At 37.1% G+C, this 20,837-nt stretch overlaps 1 protein-coding gene across 1 annotated transcript; it reads left to right on the forward strand.

Moving 5' to 3' along the window:
* The first annotated feature begins 4,578 nt into the window (after positions 1-4,578).
* On the forward strand, positions 4,579-17,823 carry LOC121415215 (tRNA-uridine aminocarboxypropyltransferase 2-like). The gene is made up of 6 exons (XM_041608385.1): positions 4,579-4,734; positions 9,699-9,884; positions 12,790-12,997; positions 15,072-15,200; positions 15,930-16,035; positions 17,420-17,823. The coding sequence occupies exons 1-6, from the start codon at positions 4,607-4,609 to the stop codon at positions 17,467-17,469; spliced, it is 807 nt and encodes a 268-aa protein (XP_041464319.1). The 5' UTR covers positions 4,579-4,606; the 3' UTR covers positions 17,470-17,823.
* Positions 17,824-20,837: the final 3,014 nt, after the last annotated feature.

Here is a 20,837-nt window from a genome sequence, read left to right on the forward strand (position 1 = left end):
AATGATTTTATCAGTGTATATAATCTCAATGATCATCTTCTTTCTAATACAGCATTAGGTACATAATTTTGACGTATGCATTTTTGTTTTTATGTTTTTATCGGCCTAATTGGCTTGTAAAATAAAGTTGAATTGACTACCTTATTTCAGATCTTATACGTTTCTTGCAATATTATATTTTTTCTACTTCTTCGATCTATTTCATTCGATTCATTATCTGTATATTAATATAGGTTCTTTTAATTTTCATGACTCTTGAATTGTAAATACCCCCCCCCCCCTCGATGTGTCGGTAATCATGAAAATCCACCGAAATACGATGATCAATGATATTGTTCACGATCCTTGGTCAATCTTAATTCTTTACCAGATGTTTTGGTAGGATATGTTTAGGTTATTACTTTGTTAAAGACGTAATTATGTTTAGTAACTTGTAAAATGTGGTAATGGGATTATCAATATCGCTTATAATCTTACTATTGTACTTACACTGATTTTCAATGAATCGATTTATTTCTGCACTTCACAAAGCAAGAATATTGTACTTAATAAATCGTATTTGGCACCTGCATATTTTGTTTATGTTGCAGAATTGTTCATGCTGTAACTGCATGTGTTACATTGTTTTTTTTTAAATAGGTATATTTTTCTAATATCTTTTGTCCATTCACGTGTTAATCTGACACAAGTTTGAATAATGAACATTCCTATAACTAGAAATATGAGTTTCTAGCTCTGAACGAGATGAATGATTTGGTTTAACCATTAACGCTAATGTTGTAAATTTGTGATTCGTACAGTTTAAGTAACGATCCATCAGTTACGTTTTTGTCAAGTGCACAAAACTTGTGAGTATACATTTTTAAACAAAATTTCTATTGATTAGTACGACCCAATATCTATTTGTTGTAATTTATTCTTGTAACTAAGTTAGGGGCTTGCCTCTTGTACAAGCTTTGCTTTATTTTGCAAGTCCCTCCATTTTACTTTTAAATACAAATGTCAACTGAGATAACTTTATTGAATTGTGTTCCTTAAATCTATGATTATGTTATATATATTATATTATGTCTTGTAGAATTTTCGACCTTGTTGTGTTATGTTTATCATATTATGTACAATTGTGAAACGGAAATCAATAAATCAAATAACCATTTATATCGCGCAGTTTCTATGTGCTTATTCTCAACTACGCTTTGATACTTGATATCATATTATTACCCCGGCTGTAGCCGTGAGCCGCCATATTAATAGGCGCTAAAGCGTTGAAAGAATAAATCCTACCGGGTACCCATTCACCTGACCTGGGTCGAGTGCAGCACAATATGGATAAATTTCTTGCCGAAGGAAATTACGCCATTACTGGGATTCAGCACGAGAGAGGGTGTACTTAGCATGTAGCAAGAATTTTTAGGAGCTTAAAAAATACACAACAAAATCCGCCTGCATCTTCTTCAAATAACGCTTTTTACAGGAGAATCCTGAGCAAAGTATCTAATAAATCTGCTAAGGCATATTCATTGCCGAATAAGCCTTAAGGGGCGGATCCAGCCTTTGCAACTAGGGGGGGGGGGGGGTCGGCCTTATTTTCCCCGATCGACCACTCCCAGTTGATTTTTGTTTGTATCCAACTAAGTAATTACTGCTCGCGCTTTTTTATATATGTTGTGATCTGATCAAAAAAGGATCTGTTATACGGCTGCTTGCAGTTAGCCATGAAGACGTTGCATATTTAAACAATCAAATAATGCGAGCGCGAAGCGCGAGATGAAAATTTTGATATTTCTACCTGAAGAATGGAAATTCCAAGCACTTTTGTAGTCATGAAAAGGGTCAGTATATTTCAAAAAAATTATTGATGCGAAGCGCGAGCGGAAAAATTTTCATATAAAAAAAATTCTCATTCCAAATCTCATGAAATTTGGCACACACATATTGGTATTGAAGTAAAAATTTGTAAGACGCATTTTTTGTGTGTTTCAGAAATCGTTTTGCCATGGTAATAACATATTATATTGCAAAAATTATGTAAGAAACCTTGCGATTCGAAATGCTGAAATTTGGCTCACACATTGGCTATGAGGTAAAGATGGGCAAGATAATAATGATAATAATAACGTTTTATTTACCCAGGGTAGCCACTTCAGTTAGGAAATTGCTCTACCAGCGGGCCCTGCATAACATAAAATTACCCTGGCTTCTCCAATCTAAATGCTGAGCGTCTAGCAAGAAGGCAGAAGGTCTCATTTTTATAAGTCTTTGGTATGTCTCGGCCGAGGATCGAACCCACGACCTCCCGTTCATGAGGCGGACGCTCTACCATTGAGCCACCATGCCAAGAGACATTTTTAATGCATTTGCCAGACATTGTGTTGCCATGGTAACCACAAACTATAGACAGAAATGCAGGAAAAACCCTTGTGGATCAAACTATATTTCTCAAGTTGTTAGTCGATCGGTGCTCATAAAAGTTGGATCAAATATTCATAGTAATTTTTAAATGTCTTCAAAACTGCATTAAAATGTTAACGCAATAGTAAGACGGTATTAATCACCTTCAGTAATTTCTCTATTTTTTGAGGGGCGGGAGAGGTCCTTAAAAACTGACATCAAAATAAAGAAGTTTAAAGGTGGTGGCAATTAGGAACACAAGCACTCTTAAAATAGGCATCCCCTCAACGGCGGAGGGTTGGGGTGCACTGGGTTCATGATTTACTGTGAAACCTTCCGCTGAGGCAGAGGAGTTCCGACACTGGCAAGCAAAATTAAATGTGTACCCCTTCTGCTTTAATTCAACAGCTGATTTTCAAAACCTTAGTTCCACCTCCCAAAGATGTGCACCCCATCCCCCATACCACTTTATATTTGCCTCCCCATGCTCATACCAACCTATACTCTTGCCCCTCAGGGGTTTTTGCATTTTTTAAGCGAGACATTACTCGCTTTTGGGGGGTCTTTAGAATATTGCATCATAAAAGTAAAGGTTAAAGGATTATGACTAGGAACTTACACCTCCCCGGAAAAAAAAATGGGGGCTGTTATATTTTTTAGTAGAAAATGGCCACCCCCCCTTAAATAGTAAGAGGAATTCTATCTTTGCACTTCAGACCATTAATTTGACATTTTTGACATATGGTAAAGGGTTAATCACGGTATATCATTGTTTTATTTATCTACTTCAACTCGGTCTCTTTTTTTTCATCTTCCGTTCTTACTCTTTCTTTCGGGCCTTCTGACATCACACTTTGATTTTGAGCTTCATCATACCATATTATTGCGTTTCCTCTCTTTCTCTTACTTTGTCTCCCTCTCTAAGTACATTTTTACATTTTTTCTTTCCTATTTTAAAGTGTACTTTTAATCATGCAATTAATTATAAAAATATATACATTTACAAAAATCTCTACACTTGCTTTAGAAATTTACTCGCAAATCCATGACTCAATAACATACCATACCCCAAAAATATATGTGCACAATTTATATATTTTAGCCTATTTTCTTTCATTTGATATTTTCAGTATATTTCTGTGACCGCCCTGCTTTATACATCCTACATCTCCCATTGCCAAAAATAAATACATTTTGTTTCAGTAGCAAAATTGGTGGATGCAAGCTCTTACTGTTATTTTCCAATGAAAATGGAAAATTTTCCATTGGAGTAAAGACAAATTGTTTGAAAAGTGATGAAGCAGTTTTTTCGCCAGATGATGTCTTGTTACCATGGGATGGGAGAATACTATCGTTACCATGGGATGGGAGAATATTATCATCACCATCTGGTAAGGGATGAAGGCGCAAGCCTGTAACTCCCGGTCGCTTCTTGTAAGATTGGTCACTGAAAACTACTACTTCATGAGCTTGCGTGAGGAGTCATGGAAGCTCAAAGTGCTTATTTCGCCAAAATATATAAATTTTTCTTTTAAATTTGTCTGTTGTTGGCATTTGTATTAGGTTTTCAGGAAGACTCTTCCGGTCATTGATTACTCCTCTACTGAAAGACTTATTTCTCACATCTATCTAAATATATATATACATGTATATAGAGCACGAAGCACATGCTGTTATAAATTTGGGTTTGGGGCGATTTACTTAAAACCGGGATATTCTAAGCCGTTTTTGTATTTCAGGGTTTAGCCAAACAATTAACGTGAATGCCAAGTTGAGAATATGTCCTAAAGGTTAATAAAGTACTAACCTCAAAAAAAAATTTCAAGGACTTTTCATATCTCACGAATCATGCGACCACATACTGTACTTCAATTCCCCGGCTCAAATTGTCAGAATTGTGTGCAATTGTGATTTTTGTTAGTGTGTACACCAAACAAAAATCATAATATCCTTGATTTCTATATCATGAGGCCTATTTAAGGCTAGCTTTATCATTGATAGATAACAATTTTTTAATATTCAATCTCGGGATTTAATCCCAGTTAAATATAATTGGCCTGAGGAAACACTCCATCTTCCGCTGATACACAATATCCTTTTCCTTTTTTGTTTGTCGTTTCGCTCGACAGCTATAACACGACGTGCATGCACCATTTCTGTGCGTGCATGCAGCGCGCAGCTGAGCTAGCTAAAGAAGAAGTTGTTGTATTGTAAAATGGAGGACGAACTTGCAGCCAACTTTCCATTAGAAGATAATAATGACGGTGAACAGACAGTTTTTGAAGGATTGGCTGGGTTGCCTATTGATCCTCCTACAAAAAGAGATACCTGTTCTCGTTGTCTGTAAGTTTGTAAACCAACATTTTAATGCTGACCCGAATTACCAAAGACATGCCGCGCCGAACCGAGGGCAAGGAATGGGGGCTGAGCCAAGGCTATCGGTACCCCAGCCCAGGGCCAGGCCAGGCCGGCCGGCAGGGCGCAAGGCAAATAGTTTGTGAGTGGATGGGGGCCCGGTGTGGTTCTGGATACTTTACATTTTTGAAGCCTTCTTTTTTTGTCTTTGGATTACACTAAAAATATGAATTTCAATATTTGTAATCATCTTTTAGTTTGTTCTCTATAATAATTTCCTAACATTTTGAACTAAAAATGATGAAAATTTGGACCATGTGGTCCCCAAAATAATTCCTTGGGACTGCGTGCGGGAGTATCGATAGCGATAACGATATTCGGTCACGTTGTGTACACGGGAAATGGTCTTGGTTCGTGATCGGATCGCTCCGGTAACGATCGAAATTATTGAAACTGCATATTCATGCATATTCACGCGACGCTCCGAAACCCAGAAGCCAATCGACTTTGCATTTGTGCACATTGCGATAGACTCTACAAATTCCAACGAACACGATGCCATATAGACGCTAATTTGTAAGATTTTGACGGAAAGGCAAGAAGTAATCGAAATTCGCATACCTGTGCGGTATCGGTGAGAAAATAGATCCTCCGAGAATACCTTTCATAATTCATATAAAATATAGGAAAGTAAAATTCTAGGTCATTTTTGGTATGAGGTAATAGAGAATTGCACACTTGTTTTGGTGTAATACTGTGTGGGGGAATGGAAGGCTTGCACTGCGCATGCTTACTATATTTTCATTCATAAATCGGCTCTCGGCAGTGGCTGGATGACGTCATGTAATAAGCAAAAATGTACACAACCGCTTGCGTTCACGCCCCGCTATCCATTGTACACAATTGTTCACTGTGCATCCCCATCTGTGAATGCTTTTTTTTCAGCAACAAAATTGTATTTTCCGATCATAATTTTCAAGTTCCAATTAAAAAGCGGCGTAATTGATTCAAATTCATAAATTCAAAATTGAAATTCCAATCACACAGGATTCCCAGTCCATCAGGGCAGGGAAATCCGAGAAAATTATTTTACTTTTGGGAGAATTGATAAAAGTAGGCTCAAATCAGGGGAAAATACCTCAAAGTCAAATAAGGGAAAAATCAAGGAATTTTTATCTGCCCAAAAGTCGAAAGCAAGGTAGTCAGTCCGACTCTGTATAATTTGTTGCTTATCAACCTCATTCTGTGTAAGGTCATCTACGGCCGACTACGCAGTCAGTTACAGGCATGTGGTCAGACATCAAGCAGTTTCTCATTGAACTTCAGGACAAGCACGTTCCCTCCAAGATGTCATCCACACGCTTCCTCCAATGAAGACAGACAACATCAAGGACAAGGGAATTTGTTATCCATCAATGAGCAAGATCGAGGTCACATGTTTTGAAGTATAGTTAAGCTTCTCTCTGAACTGGATGTTCACAAGGCAACAGGCCTGTTGCATGCAAGGTACTTGAGCACATCGTCTTCAGTGCTGTTATGAGTCCTCTCGAAAGCAACAACATCTGGACAGACACTCAGCATGGCTTCAGAAAATGCCGTTTCTGTGAGTCACAGGTACATGTAATCCTTGCAGTCCAAGACCTAGCCAAGGGATTGGATAAAAAGGAATAACTTGATGTTATCCTGCTTCACTTCTGCAAGGCATTTGATAAAGTACCATATGCCTGACTACTCAACAAGATACAACTCTATGGCATTAATGATAACATCCACCAATGGATTGCAGACTTCCTCACAAACAGGAGTAAACAACAGTGGCATACTGTACCTAGAATTTTCCAAGGGGGGGGAGCAAATTCCTCCGCCCAAAAATTCGACAAGCAAAAAAAAGGGGGGGGCTTCAAGTTCGAAGGAAGCGGCCACTTGTGGCTCATCAGGGATCAGTTTTGAATTATCAGGGGGGCAGGGATACGTCCTTTGCATGTGTTGTGACTTGTCAGGGGGGACAGTCTGCCCCCCCCCTTAGGTACGCTAAAGGTCAACAAGTTCTTAAAAGATGTACATCTAAAATTGCACGAGTCACATCTGGCGTGCCACAAGGGAGCGTCATCAGGCCGCTGCTCTTCCTGCTGTTTATCAACGACCTTCCTGAGTATGTCAGTATGTCTGTTTGCAGACGACTTCATGATATATCGGAAGATCAACTCAGAAGTGGACTCTGTAGCAACTGTAGCATGACCTGGAGGCCTTACAAACATGGGAAAGTGACTGGCTTATGGCTTTCAATCCACAGAAGTGCCAGGTAATGCATGTAACCAACAAGAGAAAGCCTGTCAAATGGGCTTCTGTAGCACCCATGGACAGCCTCTTGAGGCAGCTGACACAGCTAAGTATCTAGGTGTCCATCATAAGAGCAAACTGAACTGGACTAATCATGTTAGCGCGACTACCAAGAAAGCCAGCTATGTCAGTGCATTTCTTCATCGAAACATCAGCCCTTGTCCAAGGAAGACTAAGACCTTATGCTACCTGGCTTTAGTATGCCCCAATCTAGAGTATGCATGTGTTGTGTGGGACCTTTACACCCAAGAGAATATCCATCGACTGGAAATGGTCCAGCGCCGTTTTGCCAGGTTTGTTGTTGGTGACTTCAAACGCACAAGCAGTGTCACATCGATGCTCGGTCAACTAGAGTGGTCAACACTCTTGGAGCATAGGGCACAATACAAAATGGTGATGATGCATTGTACTGTCAACCAGCTATAGACATTCGACAGACATTCCTGATTCTGGTGATGATATTAAGCTGTGGATGCTCCAAGCGATTCCAAATACCTTTTGCAAGAACTCTCATCTATCAGAAGTCCTATCCAGACTCCATCAGGTTATGGAATTCCTTGCCAGTTGAACTACCCAATGTCACCTCTGTTAGCCTCTTCAAACAAGAGGTACAGAGCATTCTGCTTTGCTAAAGAGAGGAGCATGGTTTTTGTTCACTGCACTTTGAACCATGGTTCAAAATTTGCATTGAAATAGATGCTCATAAACTTGCATGTTTTTAAATTTGCGCTCGCCTATCTTGCCGTGATAATTTCCACTTTTACAGTTGACTTAACCCAATTTGCATTGACTTCGTACACGGAATCACAATTCTGAGCAATTTTGGGCTTGACATGCAATTAGAAGATGTTGCGTAATTTAGAAACCGTGTACCTGGGCATCGCAAATTCGGTCTCAGAAGATTCGCAAGGCTTGAAAGTAAAAGGTCATCGAGTGGTGAGGTAAAAAAAAAATTGCAGTCGCGAAGTGGTAAAATTCGTCAAGGGGGGTCAAGTTGACCCCATTCCAAATTAAAGGTCAAGTCCACCTCAGAAATATGTTGATTTAAATCAATAGAGAAAAATCAGACAAGCCCAATGCTGAAAATTTCATTAAAAATCGGTTGTAAAATAAGAAAGTTATGACATTTCAAAGTTTCGCTTATTTTCAACAAAATAGTTATATGAACAAGCCAGTTACATCCAAATGAGAGAGTCGATGACGTCACTCACTCACTATTTCTTTTGTTTTTTATTGTTTGAATTATACAATACATGTCATTGCCTGAAGCACAAAATGTTAAAATAATGGAATTCCACATGTTCAGGGAGGAATGAAACTTCATTTCACACGACAATGACGAGAAAATAAAAATATTTCATATAATAAAATACAAAAGAAATAGTGAGTGATGTCATCAACTCTCTCATTTGGATGTAATTGGCTCGTTCATATAACTATTTTGTTGAAAATAAGCGAAACTTTAAAATGCCATAACTTTCTTATTTTACATCCGATTTTGATGAAATTTTCAGTGTTATGCTTGTTGAATTTTTCTCTTTTTATTCAAATCAAGTTTTTGTTGGGGTGGACTTGTCCTTTAAGTAAGAGTTGAATTTTATCAACAAAGACAGCATTTATCCATTTCTTAAAATAAATTCCTTGTTCAAATTAACATGATTGATAAAAAGATCATTAAAATAACTTATGCAGAAGCCGAGATATACAAATATTAAAAAATGGGTTGAGGCCAACAGCCTTTTTGCCCCAAATCAATTTTGGGTGGCACCCCCTCAATCTTTGAAAGATTTTTCTGAAAAAAGTGTCAAAATGTTCAGGAGCACAAGCTGCATTTTTTAAGGTGGTCCTCTCTGTGATCTAAAACATCCAACATTATACAGCCCACCACAAATAATACATTGGACATGACAGATGTTGATTTTCGAACCTATATGCCATATGTAGCTTATGTACATGTACATTGTTGCTCATATCTCAGAAACTATTGGAGTTTCCATTATAAAACTTAATATGTGGAAGCTTTTTAACATCATAAGGTACCTCTTAGATGAATTTGAGGAAATTTGAAGGAATTTTTTTTTTTATTCACGATTGAAGTTTATATTTTGTAATAACTTTTTGTAGTTGGAGAGGTAGGAAAATGTTGCCAGACAAATTTATAGGGCATGAAATACCTTAAGAATGACACCAAAACCAGCTCTCTAGGCATTATACTATATGGCATTTGAATTTGCGACATCACGCTAATTAGTCCATAGTTTGTTAGCCTGTATCTCACTGATTAAGTGGCTTTTAGCGAAAATATGTGGGTTCTAGCCGTATTTCGTGAGTTCTAATTGGTTCCCAAAGTTTTACAAAAATCTTAGAGATAGCAGATTCTTTGATGATTAGACATGGAATGACCCAGAGAAGATTCCTATTGAGTCATGTCTGTACATCATCCAACATCCAAATAAAGATAGGCGCTTGCTACGGACAGTGCCCATTCTTTCTGTTTGCCTACTTCCTGGAAAACCTAGTACATTCTCCGGCGACCCTGATTCATAGATCTTCAATCAACATTGAATAATTACATTCCCATCGTAACTGTCCACGTCCCATTTCTCTTACAGTCGACCAGTGAGCGTTGGACTTTGTCCTTTCTTCCCCAAGGAGAGGATTTCTATTGAGTCATGTCTGTACATCATCCAGCATCCAAATGAAGAGAAGCGGTTGCTACGGACAGTGCCCATTCTTTCTGCTTGCCTACCTCCTGGAAAATGTCAGGTCATAAGAGGAAAAAGATTCTCGGAAAAAAGGTACCCATTTTTGCTTTTTACTTGTGTCTGGAAAGCCTGAATCGAATTGATGTTATAATCGGTGTTCGATCGATGTCTACGAGCACCGGGGCAGATTTTGTAAAATCTGTGCATCAATAAAAAAATAAGACGGTGTGAAGGAAAGAAACATGACCGTTTCATGTGATCATAATCAACAAATCAAACAGTAATGTCTATCTTACTACCTACTTGATATTCCCCCAGAATGAAACCTATTGTGTAATGATAATGCCTATTTGCCATTAATTTGAAGTTTATTTTGATCCTAGTTTGAGTCTTACTCTTACACATCTGTTTGTGCTGAGATAATTTATGCACGATGAATTCATAAATGGAATTTATCATCATCAATAGCACATGCACACTGCATTAGTCAAACAAAATAATTATGCGATCGATGTAAAATAAACCTTGCTTTCGTTAACAATATTTCTTATTATGACCATAGATCATTATTTAATCGTAATATTTTGATAGCAATTTGCATATGATAATCGGTAATATGAATTTAGAGCTTGATGTGAAACGTATGTATTTTGTTTCCAGTTTTAATGACGGACATCACAAATTCACTCGTCTAAAAAAAAAAATTCGTGAAAGGATTAATTCTCGAACGTTGTCAATATACAGAAAAAAAAATCTCACGATTGTGATATCACCATGAAATATCATTTTACATGACAAAGCAGAGAAAATTATTTTTGATATTTATTCCCATTAATTAGAAGCTTGTTTGTGCTTAAAAATCCGCATTCAAGCTCTGAATTCATGAATGTCATCAGTCGCGCATGCGCATTGTTTTTCTTTTCTTGGAGACGTCCAAAGAATACAGATGGAATAAGAATAAAAATTAAGATATTATGAATACTTCCATGTGAACATAATATAATATTTTGTAATAACTTTTTGTAGTTGGAGAGGTAGGAAAATGTTGCCAGACAAATTTATAGGGCATGAAATACCTTAAGAATGACACCAAAACCAGCTCTCTAGGCATTATACTATATGGCATTTGAATTTGCGACATCACGCTAATTAGTCCATAGTTTGTTAGCCTGTATCTCACTGATTAAGTGGCTTTTAGCGAAAATATGTGGGTTCTAGCCGTATTTCGTGAGTTCTAATTGGTTCCCAAAGTTTTACAAAAATCTTAGAGATAGCAGCAGATTCTTTGATGATTAGACATGGAATGACCCAGAGAAGATTCCTATTGAGTCATGTCTGTACATCATCCAACATCCAAATAAAGATAGGCGCTTGCTACGGACAGTGCCCATTCTTTCTGTTTGCCTACTTCCTGGAAAACCTAGTACATTCTCCGGCGACCCTGATTCATAGATCTTCAATCAACATTGAATAATTACATTCCCATCGTAACTGTCCACGTCCCATTTCTCTTACAGTCGACCAGTGAGCGTTGGACTTTGTCCTTTCTTCCCCAAGGAGAGGATTTCTATTGAGTCATGTCTGTACATCATCCAGCATCCAAATGAAGAGAAGCGGTTGCTACGGACAGTGCCCATTCTTTCTGCTTGCCTACCTCCTGGAAAATGTCAGGTCATAAGAGGAAAAAGATTCTCGGAAAAAAGGTACCCATTTTTGCTTTTTACTTGTGTCTGGAAAGCCTGAATCGAATTGATGTTATAATCGGTGTTCGATCGATGTCTACGAGCACCGGGGCAGATTTTGTAAAATCTGTGCATCAATAAAAAAATAAGACGGTGTGAAGGAAAGAAACATGACCGTTTCATGTGATCATAATCAACAAATCAAACAGTAATGTCTATCTTACTACCTACTTGATATTCCCCCAGAATGAAACCTATTGTGTAATGATAATGCCTATTTGCCATTAATTTGAAGTTTATTTTGATCCTAGTTTGAGTCTTACTCTTACACATCTGTTTGTGCTGAGATAATTTATGCACGATGAATTCATAAATGGAATTTATCATCATCAATAGCACATGCACACTGCATTAGTCAAACAAAATAATTATGCGATCGATGTAAAATAAACCTTGCTTTCGTTAACAATATTTCTTATTATGACCATAGATCATTATTTAATCGTAATATTTTGATAGCAATTTGCATATGATAATCGGTAATATGAATTTAGAGCTTGATGTGAAACGTATGTATTTTGTTTCCAGTTTTAATGACGGACATCACAAATTCACTCGTCTAAAAAAAAAAATTCGTGAAAGGATTAATTCTCGAACGTTGTCAATATACAGAAAAAAAATCTCACGATTGTGATATCACCATGAAATATCATTTTACATGACAAAGCAGAGAAAATTATTTTTGATATTTATTCCCATTAATTAGAAGCTTGTTTGTGCTTAAAAATCCGCATTCAAGCTCTGAATTCATGAATGTCATCAGTCGCGCATGCGCATTGTTTTTCTTTTCTTGGAGACGTCCAAAGAATACAGATGGAATAAGAATAAAAATTAAGATATTATGAATACTTCCATGTGAACATAATATAACTTTGTTGACACGGCCAATATTTTTAGTATGACCATAGAATTGTATTTGTAATTATTTTACAATAATTTACATCCAATGATCATTAATATAAATATAGAGCTCGATTTGAGACATTCATATTTATTTTGATTGCATTTTCTATGATTATGAAAGGTTTGAATAATATAGAGTATGATGTGAAAGATTTGGTATTTAAAGGAAATGTAGATCTTGTCTTGATTAAAGTGCTTGATATTCTCATAGTGTTTGGTGAATCAGAATTTATCGTGTCTGGAAGAAATTACACATGTAATTGGCAGCATCGGTCGGTCACTGGTGGACTCCACCCGAATTTAGACCCCATCTAGATTTTATAATCAGTCATTGTTTTTCATGATATTTCTAGATATCCAGAGTTGGCCAAAGTGTGCTCCAGTCCCAACACGATAGTCTTGTTTCCAGGCCCAGATGCTATGGATATCAGCAAAGTTCCAGTTCCACCACCCAGCATGAATGGCCATAGCAAGGGTTACAATATTCTCGTCATGGATGGGACTTGGCACCAGGCTACCAGTATGTTCAAGTCCAATGCAATGTTCCAAATACCTCAACAAGTGAGTTACATTATATTTCATTCTATGATTTGGGGCTGGAGCAAAGCATAGCTATAAAGGTTTTGTGGTGTAGTGGTTCTGACTATGGCCTTATCAATCAGAGGGTTGGGTGTTCAATACCATCAGTGATTATCTGGTTAGATTTGGGTGGTATCACGGCAGGGTTGGCGGATTTAAATCACGTTGATTTAAATCGTGATTTAAATCACGATTTAAATCACCATGATTTTTTTTAAAAATCATTGATTTAAATCACTTCCATTGAAACATGTACAAATCATGGACAAAGTATTTGTTCAATGCAGTTTTAATTCTTCAAGTCAACTGAAAAACTTTGAATTAACTTTATATCAATAAAAGATCAACAAAGTCTTCATATCTACTTAAAACAAATTAAAATCAAATTAATAAAATCAGGTAATTCCTTAAAAACTACAGATGTATGTTGTCAATAGGTACTCATTTTTGTCTCACCTGCGAAGCAAAGTGAGACTATAGGCGCCGCTTTTCCGACGGTGGCGGCGGCGGCGTCAACATCAAATCTTAACCTGAGGTTAAGTTTTTGAAATGACGTCATAACTTAGAAAGTATATGGACCTAGTTAATAAAACTTGGCCATAAGGTTAATCAAGTATTACTGAACATCCTATACAGAGTTTCATGTCACATGTCCAAGGTCAAAGGTCATTTAGGGTCAATGAACTTAGACCATGTTGGAGGAATCAACATCGAAATCTTAACCTGAGGTTAAGTTTTTGAAATGTCATCATAACTTAGAAAATATATGGACCTAGTTCATGAAACTTGGACATAAGGTTAATCAAGTATCACTGAACATCCTGCATGAGTTTCACGCCACATGACCAAGGTCAAAGGTCATTTAGGGTCAATGAACTTTAACACTTTATTTTAACGTTAAGATGCAGGTACTTCAGTTACAATCATTGGCAGTTGTAAGCTGTGTCTCATTTAAAATAAAATACTTCTTTTTGTAATACATATGTTGTAATTTAAGCAGTTTTGCAGTTTTTATCCTTTAAGTTAAAAGTAAGTAGATTTTTTTTCATACTTCATGGATCAAACAGATTTTTTTGTAGAGAATATGGGAATAAAAATTGTAGATTAATGTAAAAAAATCACAGTAACAGAATGTAGTATAGTCACCCTTTGACTAAGCTATCTCCTATATTGTTCTCCAAAACTGAGAGTTTTGCATCTATATCTGTAGCAAGAGAAGAGCTTTTTATCAAAAAGATCCTTAACATATACAGTTGTAGTCTCTCTTTGACTATTGTAAAGCTGTGACTAATTGAAAAAAATCATTGATGAGAAATATTTCTCTTACAATATACATGAATACTAGTAATTGGCAAAGGGTTTGTTGGCAGTTTTGATAAGGGATTTTTTCTCTTGGATTTTTTTAAATATTTGAATGAAAAATCCCAGAGGGGAATTTTCTCTACTCACTGGGAATTCCCTATGGAATATTCCTTCATAGGCCTATGTATGATAGAATTAAGTTCAGATACATGATTCCTCAAATTTATTTTTAATTGTCCATTTTTACTGGATTTTAATTACAAAATATGTGGTTAAGAACAATATCAGGGGTGAAATGTATGACATCAATATTGATGTCATTGTAAGAGTAAGGGGGGGGGATAATTACCCTTTTTTCGAAGGAACTTTAAAAAAATCAAAAAAATAAAAAAAATCTGATTTAAATCAAAAAAATCTGATTTAAATCAAATAAATCCGATTTTTTTGATTTTTTAAAAAAAATCAAAAAAATCGCCAACCCTGTATCACGGTCATTTTCTCATTTCCAGATAACTGAAAAAACATTTGGAAATCCAATACAAACTTATAGGCCTACTGGTCAAAGACTTTGATAACGGGGCTTTTTGCCTTTTTACCAGGCTCTCAGCATTTTAGAATGGAGAAGGGTAATAGGAACATGTTATGCAGGGTGCACTCACACTAGGAGAGCAGATAATATGAACTGACGTAGCTACCTTGGGTAGAAAAGTGAGAAGTCATTATCATATATTGAATATTTTATCCACTGTTTTAGGTGCAATTTACAAACTCTGGCTCCAGTGAGTATACCATCCGTACCCAGCCAACCGATACTACAGTGTGTACAGTGGAATCGGCCGCTATAGCACTCTCTGTGCTGGAGAGGAACCCAGAGATCAGAGAAGTAAGTTTCATCTTTGTGTTGCAAAATTTTTTTTTTATTCTAAGCTATGTATGCTCTGTTGAGGTATCTCCTGTAGGAACTCTGTAAAGCAGTTTCCTGCTGCTTCAACACCAAGCTGGTGTTTAACCATTACATATGAAACATCTTACATCTAGTTTGATCAGCCATAGTGACTGACTGATGACAGAAATTACTCTCAGGCCTGTAAGGTTAAAGTGGAGATTATGGCAGATCTCGGGATTTGAACTCACAAACTTTCAATCATGAGTCCAATGATCTATTGACTACTAGACCACATGACCCTGCTGTAGTAAAAATGACTTTCTCATCATTTTAGAAGTTCAAACCTTAAGTATAAAATTATTTCAAATAAAACTAGAGTTGAACCTTAGACCTAAAAGATGAGATTGATTCTTTTTTCCACAATCACTTTTTTTTTCCTGTCTTTGGTAAGCTTTCATTTGCGAGTCTGCATGCTTCATCAGACCATGTCATTATTACATCGTTGCTGAAGCAATACAAATGTAAGCCCATATAATGGAAGTATTAAAGAGAAATGATCTATGCAAAGCTGATGACTTTGATGCTACCTGTACTTTTTTCTTGATGTTTGCCCGTTTTGGCACTGTGACACTCCAAACTTTTAATTCTTTCTGTTCCCCTTGGAATAGAAAATTGCTAGATGAAGTTTGCTATATGTATAAATGCATATTTTATACTTTTTCTTAGATCCTTGCCAAACCATTGAGGGCGCTGTGTCAGTTTCAGATGAACCATGGCGCAGTGAAGCATCACAGTAAGGCATATCTAAAAGCACATCCAGAGCTTCCTCAATGTAAGTATCCTTCAGGGCTCCTTCTTACTAAGATTGATCTGGGGCCCGTCTTACAAAGAGTTGCAATTGATCCGATCAATCGCAACTATGGAAAGCCAGTAAAGTCAACACATAAAATGCATATTTGTTCCCCCAAAAAATCTAGATATGAATGTATATCTATAAATTCATTGATTTCTTGACAATTTGGTGTGATGTCCTTTGTTTACAAAGGACATTTTGAAAATTTCCTGAAGAAAAGATTATGACATTGATGGATTTCCATAGAGTTGCGATTGATCGGATCAATCATAACTCTTTGTAAGATGGGGCCCACCCAGGTTGGTATTTCATGAAAGTTGTCAACACTGACTAAATTGTCAGTGCTGGCAATTTCAGTGAAATCCTTGGTTTTGATTGGCTTAGAGGCACTGGCCTCTGACTGTTACTATGGTAACTGTCGGAAAAATGACAACTGGTCAGCACTGACAACTTTCATGAAACAATTCCCTGATCAATCAGCACCAACCACACAGAAATATTGTTAGCCTAACAGAGCACGAGCAGTAAGCCTGGTCACATCTTTCGGATTGTGAAGTCAAAACATTTATTTCAATTTGTAAGTAATGCATTGCTGTAACAACTAACATTGGACATGGCTGCTGCATTTCCGGTTGTAACAGGACCTCTGTTTGCGCATTGTTAGTGCTAACAACGTTTCTGTGCGGTCAGTACAGAAATACGGAAGTCAGCGAGTCCATCATAAAGCATAGACATGTCCCATGTTTTCTAAATATGTTGTATCCTCGCACGGGCATCATATTCTTGACAAATCAGTCAAATCAGTCTAGTTTACTCTGTTTCCATTAGGGATATTGTATATGATTACTTAATTGAAAATGACGACTTTGATAGACTTCAATTGCTTGGATCAATTATAAAGTTTTGAAGGACCGGGCCTCAGTTTCCAAACATATTTGCTCTAAAAGAGCTGAGGAAAAATATGAGGTGTACCTGATTGTTTGGAGGATTTGAATACTATTACTTTTGAAAATTACTAGTAAATTCCCTTGTTAACCTGAAGACCTGTCAGAGGCTCACTCCACTTAAAAACAATCTATGTAGATTTGATCGTTATAGTTCATTCATAAATTGCAAATTAATAAATTATGTTTATGATTAGGTTCAAAGGGGAAAAAAGGGATCCATAAATTTGAACAACTGAATAATCAGTTTTTTTATCACCTTTGTCGGGGTTTATGAATGCAGAAAACTACTATTAAGTATTTTGACACCTGACTGACAAGCTCTTATGTGTTGTAGGTGTTTTCATTGTTTGAGTGGGTCTGACGGAAAGGGACATACCCCTCCCCCTGTCTCATATATTCTGTCCATTCTCTCCTAGATAAGAGTTGGGTGGATCGTGGACCGAAGCCATCACCCGATAATTCATGACAGAGAAGGCATTGTTGAGGATTGCCAAATGATTTACTATCCTCCCGGCTGATGACGTGGCACAAGGAGCAGGTCAAAGGATCATCGATGGACATCCTGCAGGATCCTCAGGGTGTACGTATCATTGACTTACGATGGAGGCAAATGAATGGTAAAGCAAATGGTCTGGAGACCTGCGGGAATGCAAATCACTGCAATGCTGCCTGTAGGTAAGGCACCAGTCCACATTACTGTCCTGAGGATAGGACATTAGCTGAAGGTCTTCTGGCTTGTTGCTGACAAGATGTAGGCTACACGTTCTTTCATTTTGAAATTGAAATCAACCAATTCTTTCTTTTTTTTCGTTTTGTTCATATAGTAGAGACAAGACAAAATGTGTTTTGTTGTGGAAACAAATAAAAATGTGTTTGTTTTCACTTGGAAAACAGATAAAAATTAAGTTTATCACCAAGAATATCCCAGATAAACAGATTTTCTTGGAAAACGTAATTTTTCTCATGATTTTTTACAAAAAGTTTTTTGCCTGATACATCTTTTTTTTCTGCTTGAGTAACAGGGTTTTTCAATAAAAAAGATTTATTAATTCAAATAAGGGAATACACAGTTTTTGTCTTTTTATCAATATATGTAGGCCTATTGGGTTTTCCAGGATATATTTATTTTCTTTTAGTGGTGAACTAATTTTTTGATTGACAAACTTAGTTTATTGCATTTATGGGACAAATTGCTTGCCATAGCCATGCAGGTATGATTCAGAATGATGCTCTCTATACTATCACCTGCCTGTAGTTTATGGCATTTATGGGATAGATTGCTTGCCATAGCCATGCAGGTATGATTCAGAATGATGCTCTCTATACTATCACCTGCCTGCAGTTTATGGCATTTATGGGATAGATTGCTTGCCATAGCCATGCAGGTATGATTCAGAATGACACTCAAAACTACGACCCACCTGTAGCCAGCAGCTAAAGGCTGTCTTCACATTAACCCTTAAGCCATAAGTCTTACCAGCCCAATGCCACAGTACTAATCCCATGCTAAGGTGTTCATCCCAACATAATTCTAAATGCTACCCCCCAATTCGTTTCACTCCCTTATTTTTAATATTTATTTCTGCCTCTGTTCTCGTGTAGATGCAAAATCTTATTTTTTTCTTGTGTGCTTTGTTATCAATACCTTTCTTTTTCTCTTTGTTTCTAGGAGTTTCTAATATTTTTCCATCATTACTGCTATCAATACTGCACAAAATTAACACCGCAACCACTCTTTAGAAAAGGGTTTGGAAACACTGGTTGTGGTGCAACTTTGTGCAACCCACACGTTGCATGTACATGTATTGCAAGGTATTATTGTACTTCTTTTTACATATACAGTATGTTCCGTTACGTGCGTTCGAGACTTGTTCATTCGAATGACAATTATCTCTTTTCCTTGATTCTGAAAACTTTATATTAATGTCTCTATTTTCTGACTGAATTATTTGTAGCATTTTCACCGCAAAGTCAATTTTCCTGTGTGCATACATTAGTCGTGTTGCCACATCTTCCCAGAAATCTCTTGCACCAAAATATTCTGAGTTTTCTTTACCTTTTAAGGCTTCTATCACGTGCAGGATGCGTATAAGTTTACTTCTACCAGATGCTGTGGAGTTGAGGTTATGGAGCATAGTGTGATGAAAGCAGTCAAATCAAAGAATGACGCAGGAAACCAAGTTTCCTGAGCTTTCGTGTTTCTTACACCATGTCGGAGCAAATGTCTCTACAGACAGACAGTAAGTTACTAACGTCTGTTCTATGCCTGGTTATAAAGCGAAAGTGAATAGTGAAGGAAGTAGGCCCTTTGAACTGATTCTGGAGATGTGTCTCAGCAATTGTATTGTGTCTTGGATGAAAGTTCTAGTGTAGTATACTAATGGATATAATATTGTGTCAAGAAAACAAGATATCTGAACAGTCGGGCAAGAGCATCCTGAAACGATTGGTCTTTCTGAGTTGCGGACTTTAGGTATTTTAGGTAGAAAGTATATGTGTAGGCATTCAGATATACTAGGAATTAGTAAACTTATGTCTTTGAGGACATTTGTGTTCTCCACTGCTCTTTTTCACTCTGTTAAAATATAGGTTTCCTCTACGTTTCTGTGTTCAGTTGCCTATAACCTTCAGAAAGACAGTTCATTTAGATTGGACTACTACTGCTGAACCATTGTCAGCGTGTTCGATAATGACATCCCTATCTTCTCTTAGTTCCCGAAGAGCTTGTCTGTCCGATGGAGAAAGAAAGAAAAAATTGTTGAAAAAGTTGTTAGAAATATATTTTTCTTTTAAGAGGACCCATAAAAACAGGACATAGTGACCCTCACTTATGTTCCCCAAAATCTGAAAACATCATCAGTAACATTAAATAGGCCACCTCTATTCTGTATGTTGATCCACGCCAGCATGTCGTCCAGGAATGATGGTGCTACGGTATCCTGTTCCTTTTCATCCTCCAATTTTAACTCCACATATTGTCTGGCAGTACTGCACTTGGATCACCGATTTTGTTATTGTTGTCGTCGGACTCTATTGCACTTTACTTTCAACCAGTCTTCAATGAAGGCAATACAGTGCAGGATGTATAGTTCATACATTTATTGAAGAAGATGATTAAACTAAGTTGATGATGACAAATATACATGAGTAAGTCTAATTGTGACAGTACTCTGAAGATGATAAAATAATCTCTGCAAACTGATGTATTATAAATGAAATTGTACTGGAGCTCTAAAACTCGATCTCTATTAATGTATCTGCATGCTGCAACCGATCTAAAACTGTATTCTGACTTGGATTCAGAATAGACTGGCTCATAAAATGTTGAGGTTTCTTGTTCAGTCTTCAAAGTTCTCATATCAATTGGCAAATTGTAATGCCTAATGATTTTTCTCTTGATTACCTCCATGATTTTGTGTACCTCTTGTTGTTACGGAACATGTCTGGCTACTACATTATTCACTCTAGTAGTAAGTGGTCTTGGAGGTGTGTACAAATCATGGTTGGGACGTTTGGAGGGGTGGTCGTGTTTACAGTAGGGGCTGTGCCTGTGCTGCGTTTGCGACTGCCGCTTCACCATGTGCGATCTCGGATGCGAGGTCGGTTTCGTCTGTCATTCTTGTCATGTTGTGCTGTTATGGAGTAAATTTCATCCCGTAGTTGTGATAATTTGTCCGGGGTCAAAAAGTATACTCTAGTCCGAGTAGCACTGCAGTCATTAAAGCTGTCTCGTGAAGAGTCATGATTGCTGATCGACATTTAGGTGGTAGACAAGATAAGATTCTATCCCGTACCTGTGTTTCGCCATAGCCGATGCGCGCCACTGCTTGTCTA

Source organism: Lytechinus variegatus, chromosome 5 (assembly GCF_018143015.1).
Source record: "Lytechinus variegatus isolate NC3 chromosome 5, Lvar_3.0, whole genome shotgun sequence".
Lineage (NCBI taxonomy): Eukaryota > Metazoa > Echinodermata > Echinoidea > Temnopleuroida > Toxopneustidae > Lytechinus > Lytechinus variegatus.